Consider the following 13696-nt stretch of genomic DNA (forward strand, 5'->3'; position numbering starts at 1 on the left):
ACACACACACACACACACAGTCACAGACACACACACACACAGTCACAGACACACACACACACACAGTCACAGACACACACACACACACAGACACACACACACACAGTCACAGACACACACACAGTCACAGACACACACACACACACACACAGTCACAGACACACACACAGTCACAGACACACACACACACACAGACACACACACACACACACACACAGTCACAGACACACACACACACACACACACAGTCACAGACACACACACACACAGTCACAGACACACAGTCACAGACACACACACAGTCACAGACACACACACACACACATTTACTTTAAAGGTCTTTAACCATATTATTACTTCAAATGTGCTTTTTTTGAAGACCTTGCAAAGAGGGGACTTGAGTCTTGAGCGACGTCTACGTGTCAAACAGGACCTCCCACTGCAGCCATTCTCACCTCATGAGTGTCTGTCTTTGATTCTTTGTCTTTGAAATGATGATTTCACTTTAATGTTATCAACATTTAAACCTTTCTCTGTGATAGAAATATTAAATATTCATGGCCACTGGAATTATAAGAATAAAACAATGTTTATTTTCAAAGTAGAAGTAACTTGGCTGCATGCAGTAATCTCAAGTACTGCAGTATTAGCAGCAACATTGACTTTTATCTGGGATTTATAAAAATGAAAAATAATTCTCAGTTACATTTTAAGACTTGATTCAAATGTAATGGGTTGTTGGATTGTTGGTGGTATAAGACAGGGCCGTAAATGTCTTTTTCTGTACTATAGGAGTGTGAATGTGTGAACGAGAGGTAAGTTCCTAATCTTTACAATCTCCCCTTGTATGGATCTGTCAATTCAGTGGTAGCATCATGGCCTTTCCCAGAGTTACTCAAATGATCATGTTTTCATCATGTATGATTTTAAATCAAATTGTTGTTGGTCAAGACAGTGTATCATGTATGTTCTCAAGTGTTTCACAGACAAATGTTTATCCTAAAAAAGTCATGGCCTCTGGACAAGATAAAGACACATTTCAGAAGAAATGAAAAAGGTATGTTTTTAGAATAAAGGATTATCTTATCAATACTGCGTGTTAGTACAAAACGTCAAAGAAATAATCTACAGATTCATTCTGATAATTGTGGAAGTGGATATTGTGACAATATAAATCAGGGTATCATATGTGCGACTGTCATTGGGAAGATAAAGAGAGTGCAACACACACACACACACACACACACACACACACACACACACACACACACACACACACACACACACACACACACACACACACACACACACGCACACACACACATATCACTTCTGCAGTGATTTATCAAAACAGTGTTGATATACAGAGTGACTGCATGTTAGGTCACAGCTGTGTTGGAGGTTTCTCCATAGTCACATGTTCAGCTTCCTCAATCAATATCTTCTCCGACCATAAATGATTCAAATGAATGATTTAAATAGAAAAATATTTAAGACCATGATACAGGCCCAAAACATGGCCCAAATACAAAGTACACAAAAACCTATAGACCAGTGTATAAAGTGACTGTGACAGTGAACCTATAACAAAGCTACGACATATAAGGACCTACCTATTGAAGCGCTGTGCCACTGAAATGTTGATACTTCCTAGTTGTAATATTGTGACGTGTTTGTGTAACAATGATACTGATATTCTCATACCAACCTCAGGAAGAATTGAACATTTAAATTATTAGTCACTGCCATTATAACCCATGTACACAATTGTAATGTCATCATATTGCTAGGTGTGACGACCCCTTATTTGTGGGAGTGTTGGGCTGGCCTTCTTTGTTTTGTTTCAGGCCTGGAGGCGGGGTCATCATCACAGGGGTTCTCTCTCTCTCTCTCTCTCTCTCTCTCTCTCTCTCTCTCTCTCTCTCTCTCTCTCTCTCTCTCTCTCTCTCTCTCTCTCTCTCTCTCTCTCTCTCTCTCTCTCTCTCTCTCTCTCTCTCTCCCATGATATGTGGTAACAGTTGCAACATTTATTAAACCTATGCTCATAAATACTTATATTCAAGAGCTAAATATGAATGAATGTAAGTGTAATCTGTAATCTAACAACCTTTTTCAGGTTATGGTGTGTTTGAGGCAGGAGAATTCTTGCTCGAGTACATCAGAAGACTTATGTCCTGTTCAAAGAGTAATCAGATGCAGATGCAGCATTTTTGTATTTCTACTCTTTTCAGGGACGGACTTTCTGGTAAGAACAATTGAAATAATATTCTAACTTCTTGAGATAATTCCGCTTTGTTTTACAATGTTTCTAAACTGAGAAAAAATGTTTCACTATGCAGTCACCATGTTTATTTATCATCTGTTTTAATTATACCATATACAATACTATACTGAACAGTATAAGTATTATTTCAAATGGATTCTTGTCTGTGTCTATGTGACCAATAAATCATCGCTGAATAGAAAAGCCCACATCTCTGTGCATTTGCAATCACAAAAATAAACGTGTACGATTACGGATATCCCAACTGTCCATAGAGATGTATTTCTATTTCTATTTACAGGAGTTTCATCATTTAACTAGTGAGGACAACTCTCTTCCTAACCAATATTGTAGCTTTGCATAATCCTTTGAAACTTTGCAAGCTGCCATGAATCCTTTTTAGCATATTGTGACTAACTCTACCCTTGAAGAAGAATTGAACTCTGAGAATTGTGAGATTACTAATCTAACCAATCATAGTCAAGTTTGACACTTGACGCAGCTAGGATTAATATAGCCCATGTTATATGTAAAGACAATGTAATGTTCAAATACTTTTAATTACTTGTATACTTAAAATGAGTCATTTCCTGCTGTCAACGTCATTTGTTTTAGAAAAAGTACAAGCAGTCCAGGAACAAACTGACCAAGGAGATCAGGGTAGCTAAGAGGAGCTACAGGGAGCGCTAAACAATAGCTTCCAGCTAACCAACAACAATCTGGTGAGGCCTTCTTCATATTACCAACTACAGGAGCCCACCCCCCCAGCAGGTTTTAAAAGCAGCACTTCACACCTGCCAACAGCTCACCTTCTCTACTCACCTCCACAAAAGGAATGCTTGCAGCCCCCACCCCCATCACACCATTAAATACTACAGGCCTGTCACTGTGACATCTGTGGTCATGAAATCCTTTGAGAGACTGGTGTTGAGCCACCTGAAGGTCATCAGTGAGCCCCTGCTGGACCCCCTGCAGTTTGCCTACTGGGCCAATGGGTCAGCTGATGATGCAGTCAACACGGCGCTGCACTTTATCCTGCATCACCTCGATCAACCAGGGATGTACGCCTGGATCCTGTTCATGGACTTCAGCTCGGCCTCCAACACCATCATCCCAGACATCCTCCACCAGCCAGCTCGCTGTACCTGCCCCCACCTGTTAGTGGATCACCAGCTTCCTGACAGACAGGCAGCAGCAGGTGAGGCTAGGGAGCTTTACACCATTGCCAAAATCCATCAGCACCTGCCCCCCCAGGGGTGTGTTCCCTCCCCACTGCTCTTCTCCCTCTACACAAATGACTGCCCTCAGGAGACCCATCTGTTAAACTCCTGAAATTCACAGACGACACCACCATCATTGGTCCGCATACAGGCAGGTGCAGTCAGAACCACCTGGAGCTGAACTGAGAAAGCCCCCCTCACCGTCTCACCACCGCAAACTCTGCAGACCCCTCACACCCCTGACACAAACTGTTTAAACTGCTGCCATCTGTCAACTAAACACATTGTGACTGAACACTTTATTAAGTGTAAACATGTATTTACATTTATGTGATGTCAGGAAACATGCACATTCTAGAGTAAGGGCCAATATCCAAAACAGTCTGAAGAAAGGGCTGCTACCTCAAGAAAGGCACTTGGGGACATAAAAAAGGGTATGTCATTCTGTTGACTCTAAAAAGTACTGTATCCATGGAAAACCTTGACATTTCTTTAAGAATTAATGGTGGACGTATTCTTTTTTTTATTTGCGTTCTTATTTATAGGGTAATTCAGAAATCCCTGGTACCAACCCGAGAGACTCGTCATTGAACACCATTTCAAGGACTTCCTTCAAAGACTGGAAGGCAGTTAAATACTTTGTGCACAATAAGATAATAGCTATCAAGAGAAATTTGTGTCAAATGTATTAGCTTGCATGATGGATTATCAGTGTTATGTGCCTGAATACTGGGAGTTCACATCATGGATTATGAGTGTTCTGTGCCTGAATACTGGGAGTCACATCATGGATTATCAGTGTTATGTGCCTGAATACTGGGAGTCACATCATGGATTATGAGTGTTACGTGCCTGAATACTGGGAGTCACATCATGGATTATCAGTGTTATGTGCCTGAATACTGGGAGTCACATCATGGATTATGAGTGTTATGTGCCTGAATACTGGGAGTTCACATCATGGATTATGAGTGTTACGTGCCTGAATACTGGGAGTCACATCATGGATTATGAGTGTTATGTGCCTGAATACTGGGAGTCACATCATGGATTATGAGTGTTACGTGCCTGAATACTGGGAGTCACATCATGGATTATCAGTGTTATGTGCCTGAATACTGGGAGTCACATCATGGATTATGAGTGTTATGTGCCTGAATACTGGGAGTTCACATCATGGATTATGAGTGTTCTGTGCCTGAATACTGGGAGTCACATCATGGATTATCAGTGTTATGTGCCTGAATACTGGGAGTCACATCATGGATTATGAGTGTTATGTGACTGAATTCTTGGAGCTTGCATTATGGATTATGAGTGTTATGTGCCTGAATACTGGGAGTCACATCATGGATTATGAGTGTTACGTGCCTGAATACTGGGAGTCACATCATGGATTATCAGTGTTATGTGCCTGAATACTGGGAGTCACATCATGGATTATGAGTGTTATGTGACTGAATTCTTGGAGCTTGCATTATGGATTATGAGTGTTATGTGCCTGAATACTGGGAGTCACATCATGGATTATGAGTGTTACGTGCCTGAATACTGGGAGTCACATCATGGATTATCAGTGTTATGTGCCTGAATACTGGGAGTCACATCATGGATTATGAGTGTTATGTGCCTGAATACTGGGAGTTCACATCATGGATTATGAGTGTTACGTGCCTGAATACTGGGAGTCACATCATGGATTATGAGTGTTATGTGCCTGAATACTGGGAGTCACATCATGGATTATGAGTGTTACGTGCCTGAATACTGGGAGTCACATCATGGATTATCAGTGTTATGTGCCTGAATACTGGGAGTCACATCATGGATTATGAGTGTTATGTGCCTGAATACTGGGAGTTCACATCATGGATTATGAGTGTTCTGTGCCTGAATACTGGGAGTCACATCATGGATTATCAGTGTTATGTGCCTGAATACTGGGAGTCACATCATGGATTATGAGTGTTATGTGACTGAATTCTTGGAGCTTGCATTATGGATTATGAGTGTTATGTGCCTGAATACTGGGAGTCACATCATGGATTATGAGTGTTACGTGCCTGAATACTGGGAGTCACATCATGGATTATCAGTGTTATGTGCCTGAATACTGGGAGTCACATCATGGATTATGAGTGTTATGTGACTGAATTCTTGGAGCTTGCATTATGGATTATGAGTGTTATGTGCCTGAATACTGGGAGTCACATCATGGATTATGAGTGTTACGTGCCTGAATACTGGGAGTCACATCATGGATTATCAGTGTTATGTGCCTGAATACTGGGAGTCACATCATGGATTATGAGTGTTATGTGCCTGAATACTGGGAGTTCACATCATGGATTATCAGTGTTATGTGCCTGAATACTGGGAGTTCACATCATGGATTATGAGTTTTCTGTGACTGAATTCTTGGAGCTTGCATTATGGATTATGAGTGTTATGTGCCTGAATACTGGGAGTCACATCATGGATTATGAGTGTTATGTGCCTGAATACTGGGAGTCACATCACAGATTATCAGTGTTATGTGCCTGAATACTGGGAGTCACATCATGGATTATGAGTGTTATGTGCCTGAATACTGGGAGTCACATCACGGATTATCAGTGTTATGTGCCTGAATACTGGGAGTCACATCATGGATTATGAGTGTTATGTGCCTGAATACTGGGAGTCACATCACGGATTATCAGTGTTATGTGCCTGAATACTGGGAGTCACATCATGGATTATCAGTGTTATGTGCCTGAATACTGGGAGTCACATCATGGATTATGAGTGTTATGTGCCTGAATACTGGGAGTCACATCATGGATTATGAGTGTTATGTGACTGAATTCTTGGAGCTTGCATTATGGATTATGAGTGTTATGTGCCTGAATACTGGGAGTCACATCATGGAATATGAGTGTTACGTGCCTGAATACTGGGAGTCACATCATGGATTATCAGTGTTATGTGCCTGAATACTGGGAGTCACATCATGGATTATGAGTGTTATGTGCCTGAATACTGGGAGTTCACATCATGGATTATCAGTGTTATGTGCCTGAATACTGGGAGTTCACATCATGGATTATGAGTTTTCTGTGACTGAATTCTTGGAGCTTGCATTATGGATTATGAGTGTTATGTGCCTGAATACTGGGAGTCACATCATGGATTATGAGTGTTATGTGCCTGAATACTGGGAGTCACATCACAGATTATCAGTGTTATGTGCCTGAATACTGGGAGTCACATCATGGATTATGAGTGTTATGTGCCTGAATACTGGGAGTCACATCACGGATTATCAGTGTTATGTGCCTGAATACTGGGAGTCACATCATGGATTATGAGTGTTATGTGCCTGAATACTGGGAGTCACATCACGGATTATCAGTGTTATGTGCCTGAATACTGGGAGTCACATCATGGATTATCAGTGTTATGTGCCTGAATACTGGGAGTCACATCATGGATTATGAGTGTTATGTGCCTGAATACTGGGAGTCACATCATGGATTATGAGTGTTACGTGCCTGAATACTGGGAGTAACATCATGGATTATCAGTGTTATGTGCCTGAATACTGGGAGTCACATCATGGATTATGAGTGTTATGTGACTGAATTCTTGGAGCTTGCATTATGGATTATGAGTGTTATGTGCCTGAATACTGGGAGTCACATCATGGATTATGAGTGTTACGTGCCTGAATACTGGGAGTCACATCATGGATTATCAGTGTTATGTGCCTGAATACTGGGAGTCACATCATGGATTATGAGTGTTATGTGCCTGAATACTGGGAGTTCACATCATGGATTATCAGTGTTATGTGCCTGAATACTGGGAGTTCACATCATGGATTATGAGTTTTCTGTGACTGAATTCTTGGAGCTTGCATTATGGATTATGAGTGTTATGTGCCTGAATACTGGGAGTCACATCATGGATTATCAGTGTTATGTGCCTGAATACTGGGAGTCACATCATGGATTATGAGTGTTATGTGCCTGAATACTGGGAGTTCACATCATGGATTATCAGTGTTATGTGCCTGAATACTGGGAGTTCACATCATGGATTATGAGTTTTCTGTGACTGAATTCTTGGAGCTTGCATTATGGATTATGAGTGTTATGTGCCTGAATACTGGGAGTCACATCACAGATTATCAGTGTTATGTGCCTGAATACTGGGAGTCACATCACAGATTATGAGTGTTATGTGCCTGAATACTGGGAGTCACATCATGGATTATGAGTGTTATGTGCCTGAATACTGGGAGTCACATCACGGATTATCAGTGTTATGTGCCTGAATACTGGGAGTCACATCATGGATTATGAGTGTTATGTGCCTGAATACTGGGAGTCACATCACGGATTATCAGTGTTATGTGCCTGAATACTGGGAGTCACATCATGGATTATCAGTGTTATGTGCCTGAATACTGGGAGTCACATCATGGATTATGAGTGTTATGTGCCTGAATACTGGGAGTCACATCATGGATTATGAGTGTTACGTGCCTGAATACTGGGAGTCACATCATGGATTATCAGTGTTATGTGCCTGAATACTGGGAGTCACATCATGGATTATGAGTGTTATGTGACTGAATTCTTGGAGCTTGCATTATGGATTATGAGTGTTATGTGCCTGAATACTGGGAGTCACATCATGGATTATGAGTGTTATGTGCCTGAATACTGGGAGTCACATCACAGGTTATCAGTTTTATGTGCCTGAATACTGGGAGTCACATCATGGATTATGAGTGTTATGTGCCTGAATACTGGGAGTCACATCACGGATTATCAGTGTTATGTGCCTGAATACTGGGAGTCACATCATGGATTATGAGTGTTATGTGCCTGAATACTGGGAGTCACATCACGGATTATCAGTGTTATGTGCCTGAATACTGGGAGTCACATCATGGATTATCAGTGTTATGTGCCTGAATACTCGGAGTCACATCATGGATTATGATTGTTATGTGCCTGAATACTGGGAGCCACATCATGGATTATCAGTGTTATGTGCCTAAATACTGGGAGTTCACATCATGGATTATCAGTGTTATGTGCCTAAATACTGGGAGTCACATCATGGATTATCAGTGTTAAGTGCCTAAATACTGGGAGTTCACATCATGGATTATCAGTGTTATGTGCATAAATACTGTGAGTTCACGTCATGGATTATCAGTGTTATGTGCCTGAATACTGGGAGTCACATCATGGATTATCAGTGTTATGTGCCTGAATACTGGGAGTCACATCATGGATTATCAGTGTTATGTGCCTGAATACTGGGAGTCACATCATGGATTATCAGTGTTATGTGCCTGAATACTGGGAGTCACATCATGGATTATCAGTGTTATGTGCATAAATACTGTGAGTTCACATCATGGATTATCAGTGTTATGTGCCTAAATACTGGGAGTCACATCATGGATTATCAGTGTTATGTGCCTGAATACTGGGAGTCACATCATGGATTATCAGTGTTATGTGCCTAAAGACTGGGAGTTCACATCATGGATTATCAGTGTTATGTGCATAAATACTGTGAGTTCACATCATGGATTATCAGTGTTATGTGCCTGAATACTGGGAGTCACATCATGGATTATCAGTGTTATGTGCCTGAATACTGGGAGTCACATCATGGATTATCAGTGTTATGTGCCTGAATACTGGGAGTCACATCATGGATTATCAGTGTTATGTGCCTGAATACTGGGAGTCACATCATGGATTATCAGTGTTATGTGCCTGAATACTGGGAGTCACATCATGGATTATCAGTGTTATGTGCATAAATACTGTGAGTTCACATCATGGATTATCAGTGTTATGTGCCTAAATACTGGGAGTCACATCATGGATTATCAGTGTTATGTGCCTGAATACTGGGAGTCACATCATGGATTATCAGTGTTATGTGCCTAAAGACTGGGAGTTCACATCATGGATTATCAGTGTTATGTGCATAAATACTGTGAGTTCACATCATGGATTATCAGTGTTATGTGCCTGAATACTGGGAGTCACATCATGGATTATCAGTGTTATGTGCCTGAAAACTGGGAACTTGCAGTACAGAGCATCAGTGTTAAGTGTCACAACACTTATAGTTCATGTAAACAGAGCATCAACGTAAGGGTCATAACATTGGTAGTTCACATAAACGGAGCATCAGTGAATGGCTCTTATAGTGAGCGTATGATATTTTCCATGTGATATGTCTTTACGTTCTGAGTGCAGCAAGAGGAAGTGAGAAACTCATGTTAGGAGTGTCTATATAGTTACATTACATTACATGTCATTTAGCAGACGCTTTTATCCAATGCGACTTACAATGGAATCAAGTACAATTTTAGCCAGGGGTGGAATCGAACTTGCGACCATGATGTCTTTGGTACACAAGGTAGGGTCTTAACCACTGAGCCACTCCACCCCCTTTTAGTATATAAAACCACCCCCTTTAAGTATATAAAGGGGGTGTTTTATATACTATATATAGTATATAAAACCACCCCCTTTTACATTTAAACTTTTAGTATATAGTTTAAATGTAATTAAACTATATATATATATATATATATTAAACGACTTGTGTCGTTCCTAATCTAAGTGTGGACCTTTTGCTCTAATACAAATGACGTAATAAAAATAATTCCTATAAGTGTAGAAGATCTGGCTATAAACCATTTTATTATTTTTCTTTTCTTTCCCCATTTTTAGATTTTCAGGTAATCATCACTCCCTTGTCCTGTGGCTAGCCCATCGTTTTAATTCCGCTAAAATAGAGCCATTGTACTGTATTCAAAACAAAAAAACAAAGAATATAATAACTAATCATGTTTAATTCTTGAATTATTTGGTTGCGATATTGAGTTATGTTTTAAATAATCCTGCTTATTTCTTCTTTTCACCCATGCTGGAGTGTGCCTGTCGCTCTGTGCTGTACAAGAGGGGACTTGTGTTAAGAAACGACGTGTGTGAATGAGGTGTTAAAATCCCTGCTCCAGCCACCAGGAGTGCTGCTGAGTATGGGCTTAAACACTCACACACTTCCAAGTCCCCACTTTGCTTAATATTAAATAAATTCACCAGAGCGTCTTAGACATGATTTTAGGTTGTTTTAAAGCATGACAAAGAGGGGACCTGAAAAATGTCCCCTGTTCAACGGTGAGTCCCCTCTTTGTGTGTGCGTAATGACGCCAAAGTCCCCTGTTCTACTGGTTGACGAGTAGAGACACACAACACACACACACACACACACACACACAGGACTCACCATGAGAGCGTCAGACGCACACACACTGTGGAAGCCGTGGTAAAAGGCAGCAAACTGTTTATAGATGGATTTATTCAACAGGAAGTCGATGTAGAGCTGGACGTACTCTGAGGAGAGACACACACACACACACACACACACAGGAATAAAAAGTGTGTGTTTTTCATAGAAACAATGAATGAATGATGAAACACACTCACCTTTCCTGTTGTGTTTGGTGACAGGAATTCTGTCTCCTCCAGACTTCAGGTTGTAACATTTGACCATGCCCATTTCCTCCTGTAACACCTACACACACACACACACGTTTCTCATACAGTGTCAGGCCCTTTATGAGATTGAGACAGGTTTGACCTTTGACCTCTGTGATATAAAACATCATGAATCCATTTTTCCTCCCTGTACAGATGTTCTAAGATGACCTTTGACCTCATCTGTGAGTCCACAGTGAACATTGGCGTCACCTGTGAAGACGTTTGTTCTAAGGTCAACATGTGATGTCTGTCTGGGGAGGGGGCGGGGTCTATCTGAGGAGGGGTGGAGCTAACATGACATCATGTGATGAGTGTTTACTGCAGCGACGTTCACCTGGAAAGTGAGGTAGAAATCCTCCTCCACGTTTTCCTCATAGCTCAACAGCTCTGCCAACCCATGAGCCAGCTCCTACACACACACACACACAGACACACACAGGTCAGTGCTGTCAGTAGGTCTGTGTCTCCCTCTAGTGGCAGAACACACTGATGAAACCTACTGGCATGATCTGCTGCAGGTCGTCCAGGGTTGCGGTCGCCATGCCCACAAGGGCATTTTGGTCACATGGCACAGTGGGCGGAGTCAGGAGCTTCCTGTAACAGATGTCAGCTGAGCCAATCAAAGCCACATGACATCACATGACATCACAAGACATCACTTAATGAAATTAAACTTTACTCGTTTAAGTCAAACTTAAAAAAAAAATTAAAATAGAATCCTCCGCATGAAAGTGTAAGAGGTCAGAGGTCGTCAGCTGACAGACCCACTCACACACCTGTAACAGTAGAGGGGGAAGTGGATGTCCAGAGCGATGCTGTTGTAAACGGCTAAACCCATCAGCTGATCACAGAGAAGGTTAAAGAGAAACATCGTAAAGTGACGATAAAACTAAATCGTGTATGACAGACAGACAGACAGACAGACAGACAGACACACTCAGACACTCACACACAGTTTAAAGGATACAGTCCCGACCAACTGGAACTCAGAGTAGTTGTCACATTTCCAGCTGCTGAACCAATGACAGCGTGAGTCCTTCATGTAGGTGAACATACCTGAGGAAGGAAGGAAGGACAGTTATGTACAAATGAACATACAGAGAATGTGTGTGTGTGTGTGTGTGTGTGTGTCACCATAGTCTATGTGTGTGTGTCTGTGATAGTCTGTGTCTGTCACCATAGTCTGTGTGTGTGTGTGTCTGTCACCATAGTCTGTGTGTGTGTGAGTGTCACCATAGTCTGTGTGTGTGTGTCTGTGATAGTCTGTGTCTCTCACCATAGTCTGTGTGTGTGTGTGTGTGTCACCATAGTCTGTGTGTGTGTGTCTGTGATAGTCTGTGTGTGTCTGTGTCTGTCACCATAGTCTGTGTGTGTGTGTGTGTGTGTGTGTCTCACCATAGTCTGGGTGTGTGTGAGTGTGTGTCACCATAGTCTGTGTCTGTGTCTCACCATAGTCTGTGTGTTTGTGTGTGTGTGTGTCTGTGTCTCACCATAGTCTGTGTGTGTGTGTGTGTGTGTGTGTGTCTGTGTTTCACCATAGTCTGTGTGTGTGTGTGTCTCACTATAGTCTGTGTGTTTGTGTGTCTCACTATAGTCTGTGTGTGTCTGTGTTTCACCATAGTCTGTGTGTGTCTGTGTCTCACCATAGTCTGTGTGTTTGTGTGTCTCACTATAGTCTGTGTGTGTGTCTCACCATAGTCTGTGTGTGTGTGTGTGTGTGTGTGTGTGTGTGTGTGTCCGTGTCTCACCATAGTCTGTGTGTGTGTGTGTGTGTGTGTCTGTGTCTCACCATAGTCTGTGTGTGTGTGTGTGTGTGTGTGTGTGTCTGTGTCTCACCATAGTCTGTGTGGAAGATCTGTCGCACCAGCAGCAGGAACCACTCCTTCGTCAGGCCGCCCATGTCAAGCCCCGCCTCCCCGACAAACGTCACCTTCAGCTTCTTCTTCAGGTCACACCGTTTCCTCGTCAACTTCAGGAGGACCCACACCGACAGATTAGACAGGCGTGTGTGAGTGAGTGAGTGAGTGCGTGTGTGTGTGTGTGTGTGTGTGCTCACCTCATCCAGTGAGTCAGTGAGAAGTTGTGCTCGTCGAACTTTAATGTTGAGGAACAGAAGGTTCATGTCGACTCTCTGCCGGCGAGAAACTTTACTGACCAGGCTTTGCTGTCACACAGACAGACAGACAGACAGACAGACAGACACACACACACACACACATATACATTTTGACTTGTCTTTTCTGAGGGTTAAGACTTGAGTTTAAGTTAAGGTAAGGGTTAGGTAATGCATTATGTGTGTGTGTGTGTGCGTGTCTCACTCTGGCCTGGCTGATCATCTGTTGCTCTGAGTCTTTCTGAATAATAGCTTTCTTCACCACCGTGGACAGGATGAAAGGAAACTGACAGAAGGAAAATCTGAAAAAAGACCAGAAGAAAAAAAGTTAACAAACAAACTTTAAAAAGTCCTCAGTTCTGAAGAGCTGCTCATCAAAGGTCTGAACTCATCGAGGAACCTTCACATGAACTTCCAGGAACCTTTTTGTGAACAACCAGGAACCTTCACCTCCACGTGAAGGTTCCTGGTTGTTCACGTGTAGGTGAAGGTTCTTGGGCTAATTAAATCATAATACTTTAATGAATTACCATCC

The 13696-nt window shown here is 41.9% G+C and overlaps 1 protein-coding gene across 3 annotated transcripts in view; it reads right to left on the minus strand.

Moving 5' to 3' along the window:
• hectd2 (HECT domain containing 2) overlaps positions 1–13696 on the minus strand; it is a 42238-nt gene that overhangs the window by 7973 nt on the left and 20569 nt on the right. For all 3 annotated transcript variants that reach the window (XR_009242254.1, XM_058651641.1, XM_058651642.1), the window contains exons 11-19: positions 13367–13463; positions 13105–13212; positions 12885–13017; positions 12016–12104; positions 11825–11889; positions 11549–11642; positions 11383–11457; positions 10995–11082; positions 10795–10901 (exon numbers count right to left, since the gene is read on the minus strand). Coding sequence is in view for 2 of the 3 variants with exons in the window: in XM_058651641.1 (XP_058507624.1) it covers positions 10795–10901; positions 10995–11082; positions 11383–11457; positions 11549–11642; positions 11825–11889; positions 12016–12104; positions 12885–13017; positions 13105–13212; positions 13367–13463 (856 nt within the window). In the remaining variant the exon portion in view is untranslated. The remainder of the gene's footprint in view (positions 1–10794; positions 10902–10994; positions 11083–11382; positions 11458–11548; positions 11643–11824; positions 11890–12015; positions 12105–12884; positions 13018–13104; positions 13213–13366; positions 13464–13696) is intronic.

This window comes from Solea solea, chromosome 15, assembly GCF_958295425.1.
Source record: "Solea solea chromosome 15, fSolSol10.1, whole genome shotgun sequence".
Lineage (NCBI taxonomy): Eukaryota > Metazoa > Chordata > Actinopteri > Pleuronectiformes > Soleidae > Solea > Solea solea.